General features: G+C 42.2%; 1 protein-coding gene across 3 annotated transcripts in view; it reads right to left on the bottom strand.

Moving 5' to 3' along the window:
* mllt3 (MLLT3 super elongation complex subunit) overlaps positions 1-19424 on the bottom strand; it is a 32104-nt gene extending 12680 nt beyond the window's left edge. The window contains exons 1-7 of one of the 3 annotated variants that reach the window (XM_080298120.1): positions 19271-19424; positions 12243-12423; positions 3866-3930; positions 3703-3785; positions 2033-2176; positions 1649-1687; positions 38-148 (exon numbers count right to left, since the gene is read on the bottom strand). In XM_080298120.1, coding sequence (XP_080154246.1) covers positions 38-148; positions 1649-1687; positions 2033-2176; positions 3703-3785; positions 3866-3930; positions 12243-12423; positions 19271-19295 — 648 coding nt within the window. In that variant the 5' untranslated portion in view covers positions 19296-19424. Of the gene's footprint in view, positions 1-37; positions 149-1648; positions 1688-2032; positions 2177-3702; positions 3786-3865; positions 3931-12242; positions 12424-12998; positions 13162-19270 lie in introns of those variants that run through there. The other 2 variants (XM_080298122.1, XM_080298121.1) reach the window with 2 other exon arrangements.
* Between the last annotated feature and the right edge of the window lie 242 nt (positions 19425-19666).

The raw sequence follows: 19666 nt of genomic DNA, 5'->3' as shown, positions 1-19666 counted from the left end.
GCTATAAGCTAACAAGGTAAAGAGCAGAGACACTGACCTTGGACGCAGTAAAGCCTTTGCTTTTCTTTGTGTCAGAGCTGTTGGGAAGTGTTGCCAGCTTGAGGTGGGAGCCAAACAGGGAGGTTGAGCCCTCCTGCATTATCATCACCTGCCAAAGGAAAATCAGCAGCTTAAATGAGCAGAGTTCTTTGCTTTCAGTAAATGTAGAGTGTTCAGTCTCTACCAGGACAGCTGATAATGAATCAGTCATTTACTGAGTAATATCACTGTGTTTGTAGAGTCAAGTACCAGAAAAGAGGACATCAGTAAAGAATGTTCAGCTTTACTGTCAAGCAGCTTGTGTGAGCACTTTTGTACATATTTGTTCTATATTACATCGATTTCATCCCAGTGACATCAGTGCCTCACATGTACATGTAACTGACTTGGCTCAAACCCATTCCCATAAAAAAAAAAAAAAAAAAAAACTGCATCAAAAACAACAACAACAATCAAAGAAAGAACAACAAAGGATTCTTCACTTGTACAAGTGAAGATGGAAATCATGAAGATTTAGAGTAACACATAAATGCCACACAGTTACCAAACACACACAAAACCATATGACCATAGACTATACTGGCTGCACTCGAGGTTCACCTGAAGCACAACAAGTGAGCACCGCTCCAACTGCAACTCCAATCCCCAAACGTTTGATCGAATGCTTATATAGGTCATCATGTGCTACCACATACCCCTCTTCATGAAACGCCTCACGTGGTCTGAAATCTTACTCAAGAACAGAACCCGATTCCTGCCTAGCCTAAACATTTAGCTAATTACGGCTAATCATGAAGTCGACCTGCTGTCATCTTAGGTCGCAGTGCAGGGGCGGGGCCGGTGTCCTGCAGGTTACAGAGCGCAACCTGGGTCAACACACCTGAATCACATGACTATGATTACCAGGCCTCTGGAGAACTTCAGGACATGTTGAGGAGGTAAATAAACTGGATTAAAATGAAGTCAGTGCACATGAAAGTCCCAGTGAGGGAATTGAAAAGCTTAGCAAAGGATGGCAAGTTAAAGATGTGTTTATTGAACTCATTATAAACACTTTATCAACATTTTAACAACATAAACCGTTGTTCCACGATTTCTGGCACAGCTTTAAAAAGAAACACATGCTTTATGTTTAGCAACAGCGTTTGATTTTCGTACTGCACATTATAGCAAACATGTCCACTTTGGTCCTGTCCATACACAACCACAGGTTTGTGACTTTGTAAAGCTCAACTGTGCTGCTCTGTTATTTTTGGCAAACTCCAGGAAGACAGTCGCACTATGTTAACGTAGATGTAAACGCTCCAGACAAGAAAACAACCAAAACCTCTGCTGGTGTGGAGCAGCAGGGCCGTACATACACTGCCCCGTGAACGCCGTGTTTCCATGACTGCAGGCGTTTTATGTGGATCTGACAGTCGTTCAAGTGCACAATTTAGTAACGGGACACATTTGAAACAACTGGTTTTGACTGAAATCCCTTAAATTAAAGTGCTACAACAAAGTTCAACATCTGCAGCAACAATAGCTGCTACATTGTGTCATTGCTGAGGTGGTAACAGTAACAGGGAGGAGGAGTCATGAGCTACAAGCCTGTTAGAAATCTTACCTTTGAGTCTTCTGAACTTCTTTTGTGAGGATTTCGTTGCTGTGAAGGACAACAGAAGAACAGGGTGACAATCTTGGTAAACAGAAAAATACAAACTATTCATTACTATTCATATCTCACATATGCAGGGTAAACTAGTTCAGCCATTGACTGTCCAGACTGACTGTAGCACTTCAGCCCACTGTGGGGCCAATCAGAGGCTCCAGACATGTCAAATAAAGTGAATCACTACTGAAGTGCAGTTTTAAAACCCTCACATTTACTGAGGAACGTAAACTAATGTCATTGCTGTAAAGACTATACACATATACTCCACACATACTACATCCATGATATAAAGCGACAGCCCAGGATGGACCTGGTCTGTCACGCCCTCGTGCCTACCCCTCCAGCTTTCAGTAACTTCCTACGAAACTCCTCTGTTGGATTGTTGAAGGTGAGCTTCTCACAGCGGAGGTGATTGACGGGCGGGTGACCTTCCAGGTGGAGGAACAAGTCATAATCAAAGCGAACTTTCTTCGGTTCTTCCTACGGAGAAGTGGAAGGAAAACCACGAAAGGGACAAACAATAAAAACCCGTCATGCAGCACGTTACCCACATCATGCTCTGTTTTTGACTGCATCATTTAATTAGATTCAATTCAATTTTATTTACACAGCATCAAATCACAACAAAAGTCGCCTGAAGGTGCTTTATATTGGACAGTAGATACAGAGAAAAGCCCAACAATCACATGACCCCCTATGAGCAGCACTTTGGCGACAGTGGGAAGGAAAAACTCCCTTTTAACAGGAGGGGCGGGGCCATCTGCTGTGACCGGACTACATTATTCAGATCCCAAACACCCTCTGAAGCCTGAACCATGAAATAACAGACAGAATTTTTTTTTTTAATTAATTAATTAAAATTTAAATTTCATATAAACCCTTCATTTTGATTGAATTTGCTACATCTGGCAAAAATGTGTTGTGCAATTTATTTACTTTCTTCAGGGGAAAATAAATAAATCACACTGATTATGTACAAGAACTGTATTTGTTAAATATGATACACGAGGCACTAAGTAAGTACCACAGTAACACAGCAAACTCAAGTCCTGATTGTAAACGACTAATTAAAAAAAATAAGTTGAGAAATTTAAGGCAGCTTTCAAATGAACATCCATGTTTTTGCTGGGTTAAGATCAACTTTGATTTTTTGCTTTTGGACTTAGTTTCATTATTTTTACTGGCTTTTTTAGTTTGAATCACCATTTGATGAAATGATGACAGTTTGGGTTGAGACGACCTTTGCTCAGGAGTCAGCATCTGTTAGATGTGTTCGAAAGGCTCTCTGCTAGAAAACGCCAAAGAAAATGGAGCCAGTGGAACCAGTGGAACCAGTAACAAGCTAAAACTCTGGAACAAATGCTGCTTCTGAATTTTGCACCAATAACCAATAATGGAGCTCTTCCAGCACTACAAAATGCACCTTTCTCTCCACTGGATGTGCCAGTTCATGGCTCTGACCCAGTATCTGTGTGGGGTCGTTTAATTTAAATCTCTGCATTCATGACCTACGTTACCAGGTGTCGTCACCCAAAGAGAGAACCAGTTCATCCAGCCTTTACCCTCACATGGCAAAGGTGGCATCGCCTTTAGGCCCAGCTGTGTGTGTGACCTGCTGCTTTGTTAGAGCTGCACACACACCTCTGAGTATTGGTAGGCCAGTTTTTTCTCTTTTCCAGCAAAAACACTTTCAAGAGAGCACAACTGAATCACGCGTACACTCCTTCAGTAACGTCGCTGCAGAAGCTTCCACATAATACATAAAATGTTGCAACAGCTTGAAAAGACGTGACTCTTGATAGAAAAATGAAAACAGCTCTGAATGGACACATTTGACAATCAGCCTCTCCAAAGCTGCAGTTCAGGAACGACCTGGTGCAAACCCGACACATGTTCAGAGCATACACAAAAACCCCTTCATGGTTTAGAGGTTCAGGGTCTTACAACAATAGTGCATTACCCACAGACACAAACCCTGGCAGCTGAGTGCTGCTTGTTAAATGTACCTTGTTTCTGAAATAAACTTCGATGGGCAAGATGAAGCCTGCGTATCCAGATTCCTCCACTTTGTACGGTGGATCCTTGCACACTGAAAGAGAAAACTGCTGTTAGACTTCAGCACCAGGAGGCTGACAGTTCACAAAGCTTGCTTTAAATTCATGCAGTTACATGAAATGCAGAGCAGCGCTGAGTGTGCTGCAGCCATCTGGTTGGGTTGCTGGGAGACGGCCGCTCTGACAAACACAAAAAACCCAACCATTACATAAATCACATCCCCTCCACACCTGAACCAGGTGACAGGACTGTATTAAGACTGTTGCTTCATTTATTGTGTCATTAAACACACTAATCCTGCAGCTGTGTTCTCATGAGACCTCATTAACTCAATTTCTGCAGCCTACTCTGATGCATCGATACAGAGAGCGGGCGTCCATTAGAGCCAAAGCCTTAAACACACACGACAAGGCCAAGACGTCCACGCATGCTCGTAGAGGAGCACACGGATCACAGCGGATCCCTCCTGAGTCACAAACTGTACCAATGCAGGAAATGTACTAATTAAGTTACGTGTGCTTATTGAACAAAGGAAGCTTTGCTTAATTCTCAAATATTGTCCGTTTGACACATCACAGCATGCAGCTACGATGGTGATGCGTGTGAATGTGTAGAAATGCTGTACGGATGGATGAGAGTAGAGAAGGACGACATCTTTCTCACATCGTCCCTCTGCTGCCTCCAACATCTTCGTTCCTGAAAATCACATCTTTTCAAATTATTGTTGTTAATAAGTTACAAACTATTTTACTTACTGGTCACGGATCTAATCCAGTAGTCTAGAACTACATCTGTTCATGTATTCATGCTATGACAGCAGTGGCACCTCTCAGTGTCCTTGTATACACAGCTATGTGCTCAGTTTGAAAATCCTACATGTGCTCAGGTTTCAGTGGTTTAGGTTGAAAAAGCAGCCATGACCTGATGGAGCACATAATGGTTGTTGTGAAACGTTAGCTTCATGCTTTTCAGGATTTTTTTTCCTTCCACACTTTTAAATCTGCAGCTGTTTGACAAAATTAAATGTCACAGCCTTTGTTACCCTCAAAATGAACCAGGATCCTTATTTTAGGACAGATGTGTCATAGACACTAGGCTTGTAACAATACTACAGTTTCAGTTTTAATACCAATACCCAGAAAAATAGCATGGTGAAGAGTATAACTGCATCCTACACCAACAGAAGTAATGGTGAACAAGTTCTATCTTGAAAATGTCAAGTTGTTACCTTTCAACTAATTCTTTCAGATATAAAGTTGATTTAAATAAAATCAATCCTGGTGGCCTGCAGCGCTCCCCCTCAGCCAAAGACACGAATTTAAAAATCAGAGCTGATTTTCAGAGATGTTGTCCTCCGACCACGAGGTCAGCGGGATTCAAACTCATCTGAGATTTTCAGCAGATACACCTCTGGTATCAAGTTGAAAATCTTAGGTGACCTCCTCCTTGAGTTATCACATTCACAAGACTTTACAAATCCTTGATCCCCGACCTTGACGCTGAGCTCTTTAGAAGAGCACCTATGGCATGAACTTCCCAACCCTACATCCCCTCATTCTTGATGTATCACATCTGGACAAAGTGTGGTATTAGCTGTGTTGAAATGAAGAAGACAGAAAACAGAGTGCTTACTGTGAACGCTCACACCGCTCACTGTGTGGATTTCCAAACTGACCTTTCAGGCAGCTCTTTACATCCTGGTAATTGCTAATAGTTAAACAGCAATGCTGACATGTGCTCCTGCCAGGTTAATATTTATGATAATTTCTTAATACTTTAATACTAGTGAAATGCAAGCTTCACTGATCTCTGGAGATGCCTCTGAAAGGACTGTTCGGTGTTAAAGACAGCTGTTAGCTGCATGCCTGACTTACTGCAGCAGTGCCATGTGAAAACAGCACTGTTTGTATTGATGTTCTTGCAAATATGTACCATTGGAGTCAGTGATTAACATCTGAGTGTCTATTTTTTGACAGCCCTAATAGAGACATTGCTTATGTTTGGAGAACGCAGGGACTGATGTAGACCCCAAAAACACGTCCCCACAGTGAAACGAGGGCGTGGGAGTATTAGGCTGTGGGTATGCTTCAGTCCATCTGGAACTGGAAATCTTGTCAAGGTGGAAGGAATTATCAAGAAAGACACACATGTGATAGTTTGGAAAGAAAAGATCAAGCAGCCAAACCTGGATCTAAGTAATCGCTTTGTCACATTTTCCTTTGTCTGAAAACGCCTGCGTCTCATCTGTTTGTGGGTTTATATTGGTGCTAATGTAGGACCCTTACATTCATACATCCCTGTAAAGAGGCACTTTGACGTTCAATCACTGTTGCTCTACTAGAGACAGTGCTATTAAAACTGTTCCAAAGTACTGACTAAGCCAATCTCAAAGAGCAAGGGCCGACCAAAGCTGCACATCAGCATGAAGCTATGGTCCAGCAGGCAACAGTTGCTCCTGTTCTCGGATGAACGCTACAAAAAGCTGAGCAAAAGCATTCTTCTTATGTCATGGTGAATCTGATTAGTGCTTATTTATGCACAGACAACACTAATTCATCATGATATTCACCGCAGGTGATGAAGAGTGTCTGTGGTTGACTGAGCAGAGCACCCAACAACAACCCTGCACTCCCCCACCCTACACGACCTCTCCTGACTCTACATCACACTAATCAGGTAACAGCAAGACCCTTCGACAAAATGAGGTCAACATTAAGCTCCTGAGCAGCAAGAGCAGAGCAGGGATGAACGCACATGCTAAAGTTTGTGTTGGAGGTCAGTTAGGCCGTACGGGTGGAGAGCCTCAGCAAGTTAAAGGTTAGCATCCTCCTCGCTGCTCGTCGTACCTCTCCCACCCCGCTAGCACACATGCTAATGCAGGTCACATACAGAAGCAGGCTGCATACACACTATATCACATATGTCAGCCTGTTAAGATACACACACCTCCACAGAAACGCACTGAAAGAAACTCCTGATCAAAGGTCTGAGACTAACAGCACACACAGCAGGGTGAAACTTCCACACCTCACCTATAAAACCACCACAGAAGTGTTGGATGCTCAGTGAGCTCCGGGGTGGCAAACTTTAATTCTTGCAAAAGGTTGATCAATTTCCTATTATTTGATCTGATTTTATTAGCGTCAACATCATCAACATGTTTGATGAAGAGCAAACATGATGCAGACGATGTAGGACAACTCGAACATGCCTGAGAAGGACCGTTTACGAAGTTTGGATGAACCTTCAGAGTCGTAAACTGAAATCACAGCAGAGAACACTCAGATCTGATTTATGACAACATCTGCATATCATAATAATGATAACGAAAGTAGCTCCTCAGACGTGTAACTGATGAGTCCGATGAAGAAGGAAGTAATAATGGAGCACATTATGATTCTTTACGTCCAATAAAAGCTGCCAAACCAGTGTTAGAACGAATCTAACATTACGAGAACCATCGAGAAAAAGTGAACAGCAGAAAGAGACAGCAGGTTGGTCACATCAGCTCCAGTCGGTGCTGCTCCTCGATATTAATGTTTTCCATGGGGGGGAATAAAGGATATGCAGGGTGTGATTGAGGTGGGTGATCTGCTGCACCCTCAAACGAAGCAGCCACAAGAAGAAGAAGAAGAAGACGAAGAAGACGAAGAAGAAGAGTGGTTTATTTGTACAGCACCAACGCGCAGTCGATTTAATGTGCTTCATATTTTAGGGTAAAGATCCAACAGACAATCTACGCACGTGGAAACCAAACTACACCACCATCAGAGGTGGGCTTCAGGTGTGCACCAGTACTTCCTGAAACTATTGGCCTCCTGTTACCTCACGAGGTAAGACATGCTGCACTACATCTGCTTACTAGCTATCATGTACTGGATATAACGTCCCAGTATGGAGAGTATGGCTACAACAATGACTTATTATTCAGACTTATGGATATATTCATGTCAAAAAGGTTAACAAGTAATAATAAATGAATGCATAGGCTTTCACAGGTTTCAGGCCCTAATAAAACTCCACCAGCAGGCCACGAGTCTCAGAGCGAGTCCTGACTCAGGCCTCGGAGCTTTGTTGTGGGGAGGGACTGTAAAGAAAGACAAATGTTTTATGGTAAGGCCAACTGAGAGGAGTGAAAGAGCTTTCAACAGACACCCCAAATAAATCAAGCTTCAATAAACCACTTCCTCAAACTTCCTTTCATTGATTGAACCGAGGAAGAGTTGGCATTTACAGCCCAGTTCCTGTTCCTTGGAGGTGGCCGCCTTGTTTATCGGCACCTCCTCCTAACCCCATGCTTTCTTGTAAACAACAGCAGCCAGCCTGGAGCTTTCTTTGTGTTTCACCTTCATGAGTGGGAAGCATTTTTGAGGGATCAAGGAACAATACCGGCAAAATCCCGAAGCCCTTCAGTTTCTCAGAGCTTATTTATTTTTCCTCCACGTTACAAACTACACGTTTCACGCAGTTTTCAGGGAGATGAACCATTTTTTTTTTATCTTCCAACTTTCCATAAAAGTGACAATTCTCTGAAATATCAAACACCTCTGAAGAGATTCCCTCCATCTGTAGATTAAACGGCACTACAGAATCCAAATGAGGTGCTTAAGCAGCACGAGCCTCTGCTGCCAAAAACAGCACCGCCTTCGCTGCTTCCTAACAACGTCTTTACCTCCATTTGTTCAGACAGCTTTGCCATTTGGCTGTCACCATGGAAACACCTCCATGCTGGCCTGCTAACTAAACAGCAGCAATGATGAAGCGCAACGGCGGCTTTACTCGCCGACTCGGGGAGCTTCGCCGAGCTACACACCCAATCGTTTGGAGAGTGAGAAGAAGTTAGACATGCGCCATCTTTTGGCGTTCTCGCTCTGACTCCCTTCGATGTTTGGATTGATAAGAAAACACTGATGTGCTGACATATGAAGAAGACTATATTGAGAGCACTTAGGATCTGAGATCTTATCAGTGGACCTAGTTTGGTTTGGTATTGCTACACAAGCCAATAAAGACCAGCTGACAACTGTAAACAGCAGCAGAGCTACAGGACTGATGTTCAGCACCTTCTACATTTTTTGGCGTCCCGACAGACCCCAGATATGTCCAGGTGGACATACAAAGCTTATATTTCATTTGACAAGCCAAGTGAAATGGAGACATGTTAAAAGGACGTCCACGTCCATTTAGTCCCCCCCACCTCCAAACCCTCTGGTTTCCAAGGCTACAGTTTATAACCATCTGTAGTAAATACTGCTGCAAAGGTTATCGTATAAATCAGCACACGACCTGCTGCCATTAAAGCAAACTGTTAGTCCTCACTTCAGTTTGTAATTTTAATATCTGCTCGTGACGTCTTTAAATGTCTCCGTTTTATTTCAGTGTGTAGGTGGAGCCTGTGTGGCTGTTTCAGTTAAACTGGAAAGGAACCATGTCAAGAAAAACAGCTGAGCTCAGATCTTTGTGCGAAGCACACAACGTCCAGGTGCAACAACATGTGCTGGTGACTGATCTCTTAGTTGATTAAACAAGGAAAACATTAGACTAACCAACTAGTGTAAAACTAGGAAATACTCAGGTATAAAGTTCAGTTTGAGAACAGTTTAAATGAAAATGTCAAAAATGAATTATAGGCCAGTCAGTGAGCCATCGGGGGGCAGATTAAACTGGAGCAGCAGATCCTGGAAGTCATGTAAGCTGTGAGGCAAGGCCTCCTTGGACTGGACTTGTTTGTCCAACACGCCCCACAGATGCTCGACTGAACTGATATCTGTGGAATCTGAAGCCCAACTCAACACCTTAGACTTGTCCCAGTTGTTCCAGTTTGTGCTACTCAAAGAAGGCACCTTCTCCCACTTCTCCATCATCCTGTCCTGATGCTCAGGTGTCCACTGGTGACCCTTTTGGCAGTAGACGGGGGTCAGCGTGGACATCCTTACTGCTGTGCAGCTCCATGTGCAACAAACTGCGACACGCTGTGTGTTCTGACACGTTTCTATCAGAACCAGCATCAACCTTTTCACCAGTGTGAGCTTCAGTAAGTCACCTGTTGGACTGGCACACACAGGTCAGTCTTTGCACCCCACTGGTTTACTAACACTAACCCTACCTTCATTAGATCACTTTTGATAGATACTGACCAGTGCAGCCTGGGAACATCCCATAGGAGCTGAAGGTTTAGAGATGCAGTAACACAATCTTAAACCCTTATGCTTGCTCATGTTTCCTGCTATTAAAGAGAAAACCTTCACATGCTCCCTGATCTATGCCACTCACCAACAGGTGCATTGATGAAGAGATGACCAGCACCATCACCTCACCCGTCAGTGGTGGATTTCCATATTACCACACTAAGCCTTCTTTTCCACAGTGGCTCTAGTGTGTAGGGCTGTGTCAGCTGGGTGCCGTGTTTCATTAACAGTTAATCTTGTACTTGTACTCCTCTAAAAACTCAACTGTGTGTCACTCCAAGCAGATGATGTCTGCCACTGCTGAACAGGTTGTCAGGATACTACAATTTCAAACTCAGTACTGACACCACAGGGTCGATTCTGACCCCCTCCTGCAACAACACGTGGTGAAGAAGTTGTACCTTCAAAACATTAACTTGTTCATTTTTCAACAAATTTTCCCAGTTATATGTTAGCTTTAACAAAATAACTATTGAAGCTTAAAGGTTTTATTTATTTTACATAATTTCATTACAGATTATTGCGGTAAAATATATTTCAGGATCTACTAATGAACAATGGGCGCAAACAAACAACGCTTTACCATCTACATGACTGAATTATTGTAGAAGAAGAACATAATTAAAATGAGTTTGAATTGGGGTCGGGCGACTGGATGAATATTTCGACTATCGCCGATAGGCTGAGCATACTCAGCCGGATGGTGGACACGTGCATGCTCATGTTAGTCGAGTTTGAGTACTTTGCTCGTACTACACTGATTACATTGCTCTGCAATCAAAAAGTCTGTGGACGCACGAATTTATCGCCCATCGCCGATTATTGGACTGATGATTGTCGGTTGGAAAATTTTTACATATCGCCCAACTTTAGTCTGAATAAAGTCTCTCATTTGTTTCCTAAAATAAAAATAATGATTAAAAAATTTAGACAAAGTACGTGTTATGTATTTAGGATGAGTACAGGATAAGATAACAAAGTTAAATACATTTAGAAGACTATATATTACTTATACTTATATACTTATATTATATAAGATTATATCATACAGTTTTGGTTTGATTACAGACCAATTTTTGTAATAATTTCATTATTATTATTATGATCATCATTATTATTAGTAGTAGTAGTAGTAGTATCTGTGTGGCCACCAGTATTGTTTTAGATCAGGGGTGTCAAACATAAGGCCCGGGGACCAGGATCGGTCTAGCAAAGACTTCAGTCTGACCCACTGGACAGCTGTAAACACTGTGAAGGCGTAAACTTGGCATTTTTCTCTACATTTTACAGCTTTTTCCGATAGATAAAGGGCACTGATACTACACTAACATAATAAAACAACAGAGAAACAGTTAAATCTGATAACTGTGTAAATTAAAAATGCCCAGTTTTAGATTTATAGGTCAGTAAGTGAGCTACCAGAACTTTACTAATTTATCTGAGACATTTTCTTAGAATTTAATTCCAAAGAGTCACGCTGACAGATTTCTTTCTTTATCATGTAGAAAAGTTGAGACGTCCTGTTTTCCTTATTTTAAGATACCTCGGAGTCTAACTTCTCTATGGATAAAGGTGGGCTGTATGAGCTAAATAAGTTCAACATTACTGATCATCCTTACTGTCTGTGGAGCTATGTGATGAACACTGGGTGGACAGTCTGAAGGTTAACTGTGGGCTTCTCCAAGGTTAGTTGTTTACACTGGTTTGTACTGGTCTGGGAAACGTTTGGAAATTCATAAATGAATGTATGACACACTAAACTATTTATACTTAAATAAAGTTTTGTATGTAGTAATATTATTGTGTCTATTACAGCTACTACTAATGTTATACTAATTACTACTGCTGCTATAAATAAAAAAGATGCATGTAGACACATACTTCACCTGATTATATGATTATTGTCATCATTGTTATTACTGTTTTATAATAACCCGAAGCATCAGCCTGCACCTCTTCACTCACTAATTTGTGTTGTCTGTTGTTATTTATGTGATTATTGGTGTCAAAACATGAAAAGTGAAACGACACCAGGACGTAACATTACACAGACAACAAGACAGAAAGGACTTTAAGTGAGAACCTGACTCTGCCAACGCTGCACTACAGGTGTGAAATAAATGCACGCACATGAAGAAACAACACACATTAAAAGTATACATATATATACACATATATACACACACACACACACACACACACACACATATATACATATATGTGTGTGTGTGTGTGTGTGTTTGATCAATTACAGATGTGAAGCCCTTAACCTCTACACAAAGCACCAGGGCAGCTCTCCTCACCTCGCTTTGGTTTCGGGAAGCTTTCGTGCAGATGAAAAACCACTTTCTCCACAAAGTGCTGGATGTTGCTGTGCTCTGGTCCTCGCACAAACACCATCCAGTCGTGGGTGAACCCTTCCACCGTGGGTTTCTTTCTGACCTGGGCACGATGACCAAGTTCCAGTTTCACCTGCACAGCACCCTGCAAAGCACAAAGACGCAGGGTTAGCGTTACTAAAGACGGGTCACGGGTCCATGTTTCATGCAGGTGTTTGTTCCTGAAACACTGCAGTCTGCTGCTGTCCAACAACGTCTGTTTCCTCTCAGCTGAAGCAACAGGTACACGCTTACACACGAGCTGAGCTGCTCACACGTCAACCTTCGTGTGTCCTGCGCTTTGTTTCCTGAGCTAACGTTACACAACTGTTAAACCGTAACATCGTAAGAATAAAGAGCAAACTTCTCAACAAAGTTGGCATGTCTGCGTTACCGGCCCAGCGACTCCTCTCACTGACTACAGCCGCTCTCCAACACTCTATCGGCGCATTAGCCGAAACGTTTTGGGGGTTTCTCCCGAAAGATTTTCCTCTGTCTGTCTCTGAGGGGAATTTAACATCTCTATTATTTCATGTGGTAGCGGCGCGCTAAGTAGCAGCACAGCCCGAAAACCCTTGTTGCAGAAAAACCCACGGACCCCTCCGGTGTGCCATAAATGTCCACGCGTATAGTGTTTAAACCCGAGCCGGGAACAGCAAAGCACCGTGAGCAGCTACTTACCGAGCTGGCCATAGCTGAGGCCGAGCCTTCCTGTTATTTCATGGAGACTTCGTTTTATATTAAATGAGAGGTGAGTGCAGTTTGCCTATGACGGCCGACATGGTTTCTTAGGGACTCAACTCAGACCCAAGACTTTGAAAGGTTCGCCGGCTGTAAAGCGTCTGTAATGACGTGGACAGTATCCGCTTGGGGCTTTTCAAAGTAAAACACTTGCGGTAAAGATGCACTCCAGGTCCCCACATACCTAACATTCTCCTTATATATATTTCTTTAGATTTGTCTTTCTTTTGTTTTGTCTTTCAGACAATCTCCACGTGTGTTTGAAAAGATTCAGGTTTCTTAACTACTTTTCGACTTTGTTGTTAGCATATATACACACAGCTGTTTATAATCCTGGCGTGTATGATTTTAACCTGTATATGCATGACCCAGAATGAATCATTTTAATTAGTAAATTACTTTTTTTTATACCGTTGCCAGCAATCCAGCTGCACAGACATTTACTTCCAACATTAAGCTGTTAATGCAGCTCCAAAGACTTCTGCACTCTGCCAGGATTAAAACTAAGCTATGCTTCTCTAATTTTATGACTATAGGTTCCTTTTTGTGTTTCCTGAAGCTGTCCGTGCATTCGACAAGTCTTGCCGGTATTGAAGCTCTATTTTAGTTGAATTGCATGTTTTCACTGTGCAGTATTAGTAAGGAATGTAGGAGTGCCTTCACTGGAGTCTCTGTTCTCTTACTGCGTGTCTGTGGTTCCCAGCACTGATACTGGAGTGAGATTTACAGTCTATAAAGTCTTTAAAGGACTTCAGGGGCAAAGAGAATATTTTCACACACTTACTGGATGTTAAGTCTGTTTGCCATGACTTTAAACCAATTTGTTAAGAAAGTAAAATATCGTGTAGCTATTGTGATATTAATCAGAATCAGAATACTTTATTGATCCCGAGGGGAAATCATTTAATATTAATAATTAATAATTATATTAATACTCAATATTAATAGTAATTATTAATTAATAATATTTAATATTAATTATCACTACAGCGTCATTATTTATCTTTAAATTCATTTTAATGACTGCTAACTACGATGCACTTTTTCCAAAAATTATCCAGTATTTTATTTTGAGCATGAAATGCGGTCACTTCCGTTACGGTCTTTGTTACGTTCAACAAACCGGATCGCTTTAAGAGGCACAGCGCACGCGCGGCTTGGCGTACCCGCTTGAGGCCTCAGAAAGAGCACGAGATGCAAAGAACCAATAAGAGAACAACAGATCCACAGATCTCCAATCAACTACCGGCAACCTCCCGTAAGAACGCTACGTTCAGGTCCCAAAGGAAACCTGATGTTTCTGCCTTAAAACAATTAAATGTAACGTTCAAAGTCGCTCGAACTGGAGTTTAAAATGATAATCTGATTGTTCCAGGCTAACGAAAAGAAGTAATTCAGTGAACTCCAGTTTCCCCTTTTCTGTGCATATATGTTACTAAAAAGGTTTTTTACTATACTGCATAATAACGCCCAAATTTGGACAAAATAATAAGAAAGTCTATGAAAAACCCTCTTATACAAACTAGCCTTCAGTGTACTCCAGAGAATTGGCTTAAAGTGTCATATAATAACAACAATAAATAGCCATCATTATTGTATAGCACTATTTAAAACACATTTCTGAAACTCTTAACACATCACAGAGAGGTCTACATATCGCATCACACAGTATAGAAATATGTATATTCAACCATAAACTGTTACAGATCCTTCTTGCAAACATATTAACATTAAAGCAGTGGTGTGAATCATAGTCAATAGGAAATGGATAAATGGATGGAGATAGAAGGAAATGAAATTACATCTAATTATTACTGGTACATGGTACAGTATAGGACTGCTGCATATTCTTCCCACTGAATGTGTCCAGTTACCCTTAATTAACATACAATGAAAGCTGAGTTAGTCTGAGGATTGACCCTTGTGGGATCCCATAGGAGTGGAGTAAGCCCTGTAGTTATTTATATGAATTTTGAAGTGTTTGTGAGATAAGAATGATGAAAACTATGTGAGAGCATCACTATAACTATAATCTCAGTTCACTATTCTGTTTGTTAGAATGGCATTAATCACCTTACCATTACTCAAGAATATTGTTTTGGAGTTTCAGCAGGCACAGTGATTTACACACTGGTGCCTTCCTGCAAAAAAACTGTTCCTGGTATTAACGCCTGTCAGCGGGGGGCTGTATTCCTGTCTTCTCCCACAATCCAAGGGCCCTAAATTTAATTGACCATAGTGTGAATATGAGTGTGTGGTTCTGTCTCTCAGTGATGGACTAGTGGCAGGTCAAGAGGTACCCATGACAGGTGGGATGGGTTCGTGACACCACAGGTTCCTAAGTTGGAGGAGAGGTTAAGAGGATGGATGGATGGATGGTGTTTTAGTGCTGTGACTCTGAGAGAAACTAGATTAGAACTGATGCAAGGTGCAGGGTTCCTTAACCAGTTGAAGAAGCAGGCTTTTGGAAAACCTCAGTAACGACTTGTATTTTAGAAATGTGGCTGTAATTATATAACAGTGGAAGACACAGGCTGCCTTCAAGTGTTCAGGTATCCAAAGCAAAAGCTGATAACATGAAGGAAAGGGGAGATGACCAGAAAGGTATCTTTGAGAGATTTACCAGGAATAATATCAGCAGAAGGCTATGCATATGAAAAATGGTATTCACGAAATGGAAACTGTACATTCAGGCAACAGTTATTAATTAAATTAATGTTCAAAAATATTTAAAATGAAAGATTTTACTACTTTGTGAAAAGTATTAGTTGATCTTGAATTTAAGGGCATCGACTCATCTTTCTAAAGGTGGGACGGGGACAAGAAAAACCCAGAGAAGTAAGTGTTGGAGGGACAGGAATATTTTGCAACTCATTCGCTTATCTGGCCATAGGGAAGTCATTTAATTGGGTATAAAAGGAGCATACTGGAAGAACAGGGCTCTCATTGGTTTACCCATCTACAAACTGTGGCACAATATCAGAATAATGTTCTGCAGTGTAAAATCTTTACTGGGTAAATCTAGTAAAGATCTGAAAACCAACATGATCTTCTGTTACTCAGGTGGCACGCTGTCATGGAAATCACTGCATGGGTTTAGGAACACCTGCACGTTCTGCCTGTGAACACTGACATATCCAAATGGTCTGAGCTGAAGTTTGTTATCAGTGTTTAAAAAGGCTGCATCTCTGATGGTTGGCATTAGATCAGTGCCTATGGAATTGGCACCTTGCACATTTGGAAAGGAACCAAGACTGAATTATATACACAGGTTTTAGAGCAACATGTGCTCCCATGGAGATGATGTATTTTACATGTTTATGGAGGATGTTGCTAAGCTGCACACTACAGCAGGGCTTTGTAGTGGAAGACCGCAAGTTCTGCACCAGATATTTGATGATATTTGTGACATCACGAGAGGAAAAGCCGCAGGACTGTTGAGCAGCTCTGTCCCTTATATCAGACAAAAATGGGACAACGATGCTCTCCGAAAAGTCCAGCACCTGGTCTCCTCAGTTCCCAGGTGTTTATGGATGGTTGTTGAAAGTAGAGGTGATGTTGGAAACATGGCCATGCTGCAAGCTTTTTGGGATGTTGCTGCCACCAAATTCACAATGAGCTCATTTGTTTTCTATGTTGCATTATGAGTAAAGTATGGGTTCATGAGATTTGGAGGAGGTAAAGTTTTTTGAACAGCATGTATAACTTTAACTGAGCTTCGTTAGTCTTTCTTAGCCTGCTGCAGTTACAGTTACAGCCGCGTTTCTGTTACAGTGAACCTGCCGTCAGCTGTATAACGTTAGCATTAGCTTGTGGTGATGCTAAGCTGCTATTAGCAGGTCCTGTTCAGCGCTAAGTTGTGTCCGGACGACTTTACAGTTTAGTTTTCTCCGTATTACGATCACCAGATAACTGTGGATGGCCTCGTGTGTACGGAAGCTTCGTGGTGAAGCGCTTTGGCCTGTGGGAAATGTAGGAAACACCAGGACGAGCTGCGCACCGCAGGAAACAAACATGCTGCTCTGTCTTGGGTGGTCGGCTTTGCCATTTCCAGATTGAGCGTTGTTATATATCTGGGGGATTACTCCTGATTAATTATTTGAGCTGTCTCGTACTATGTGGCTGTATCAGTGTGAGTGCAGCTCATCATGGTGTGTCGCACTAATTTAATAACAGTAGATGTTAGCCTGATGTCCTCTTAGAGACCAACAGAGCAACGCTGCTGATTTTATTTTTGTATTTTATAGTTTGAAAGTGACACTTGGGACACAATGAGTGTGCGTCCCAATGTATTGTGCTCCTTCAGACACAGATCCACACAGCATGTGTATATAAACCATGGAAGAAGCAGAGCTTTCATAGTGACACACTGCTCAGCTTCACAGTGTGTGTGACACAGGTGGGTCACTTGGATGGGCAGAGGTGAGGCCTGGTAAAAAGCTACAGCTGTAAACTGTGACAGTGCTCATATAGGGGGCTGTTGGGGTTGTCTCACTTTTGGATGCAGGCTCCAGGGGCCGTTAGGGGAATTGCAGTTTTTGGCACTTCTGCACAGGTTTCAGTTTTCAGCCCTGGAGGTGCCGCCTGATATGAGGCGACACTTTTGTCTTTGTCCTCTCACCGTCTGTGAGAGATGAGTATCCACCATGTGAGTCCCTCCCTCTCCACCAGTCGGTCAGACGTCTGCCCGTCCTCCAGTCTGTTTCGGCTAAAAGGGAGATTTTCCTTCCTGCTGTGGCCGAGGCCTTGCTCATTGGGGTTGAGCGGTTAGTGGGATTTTCTCTGTACTTCTTGGTCTGTGCCTTCACGTGACTGTTGTTGTGATTTGTTGATCACAGAGACCTAAAAGACCTGGTGACCTCTAATTTCCTGCTTCTAAATCCAGACAGGCTGTTGTGCTCGGCCCTAAAACTCTTAGAAACAGCATCATCGTGGCCTCCAGTGAAGCTATGAGGAGCCGTCTTTGAGCAGAATATATCATTCAGTGTGCACAAACAACCACGTAGGTCTGTGAACTAAGCTGAGAGTGAGCTGCACGATTGTGAGTCAGTGTTATCAGACAAGTGCCATGAAAAGCCTCAAAGCCTCCAGTTAAGCTGAAACGCTGCAGCACGAGTACCAACAGGAAGTAGAAAGAGAGCATATCTGTCACATATTAGCTCCTCTTCACTGACTCCCTGTTAAATCCAAGATTTAAAGTCCTCCTTCTGACAGACGAGGCCTCGAATAATCAGCCTCTGTCGTCTCTTAAAAAGCTTGTAGTACAAAGTTATACTGATAGAGCACTCCCTCCTCAGACTGCAGCCTTATTTGTTGTTGCTAGGTAGAATAGGAGGCAGTGCCTTCAGCTGTCTCTCAGTGGCCCGTCTCCTGTGGACCAGCTCCCAGCTTGGATTCACGAGACTCCCCATTTAGTTTTTGTGTTTTTTCTCTAAAGCTTATTGTTAGAACTGGATCAGGTGTCTCTGAGCCGTATCCCAGTAACACTGCAGTAGGAGGGCTGCTGGGAGACTTCATCATCTATCACCATGAGTTCTCTTTGAAAGCTACATATTTGTTATATAAGATGACGTAATCAGGCACTGTTAGCATCTCTGTTTGAACACTTATTGATAGATGTACATGACAACACACTGCCACAGTACTAAAATAGTTTAGCAAAATGCATTTGGAAACAACAATGTACACGTCATGTAAGTTCATATAAAGTTTCATCCAGACTGATCACATGTCTCTGAGGTGAGGAGGAGCAACATCACCTCATTACATCATTTTATTCCCTGTTCACAACCACAGTTTAAATCATGATTCAAGTACAGATTTGAAGCTTTAACAAAAGTATTGCTTTCATTTCTCAGAAATATTTTAATGCTCTCACCACATTTATTGGACACATTCATTTTAAATATAAAGATTGTTTTTAATACCTTGATGAAAATCCTTTGCAGATGATGCCTCAGGTCTAAAACTGTATTCCCAGTATTCCCAGTGTGCCTCCTTAGTGTCATGGTAACACGTTGGCTCAGGAAGTGACAAAGTCACTTTTTAAAGGCAAATAAGAAGCTTTAAAAAATAAAAGCTGCCATATGAAACAAATGGAGCTTCCTGCTGTGGTGACCCCAGAGTGACTAAAGCATTTCTATAAACTAACACAAGAATAAACGAGAACATATCAAAATGAAAAGTAACTGCCATAAATCTCATGTACTTACACAGAAAAGTCAAAGCTCTGCCCATCAAAGCCCCGACTGTGATGACCTCAGGGCTCCACCACAGCAATCACAGGCTGCCACTGTGCCGCTGAGTGCTCTCCCAAAAAGCCGCGGCCCGTCAGGCCCGTCGGGCTCGTGCAGTCTGAGTGTTGCACAGCAAAGCCTCCGTGGTGTCATTTCTAAAGCATCGTGCTCATGCATTGTTCTGGCTTGTATTGCTAGTGCAGACCTAGCATTACAGCACAGCCTGTATTGTTTGCTGTATAGGCAACATCCTGTAGAAACCGCTGGCACTGTTTGGTTTCAGACTTTCAAACCATTCACAGCCATGAAACAGGACTGAGCTTATTTTCAGCATCACCTCAAATATAATGAAGGCTTTCTTTATGCTGTTGG

Source organism: Astatotilapia calliptera, chromosome 3 (assembly GCF_964374335.1).
Source record: "Astatotilapia calliptera chromosome 3, fAstCal68.1, whole genome shotgun sequence".
Taxonomy (NCBI): Eukaryota; Metazoa; Chordata; class Actinopteri; order Cichliformes; family Cichlidae; genus Astatotilapia; species Astatotilapia calliptera.
Note: the sequence above shows the minus strand (reverse complement) of the source record. Positions and strands in the feature narration are given on the sequence as shown.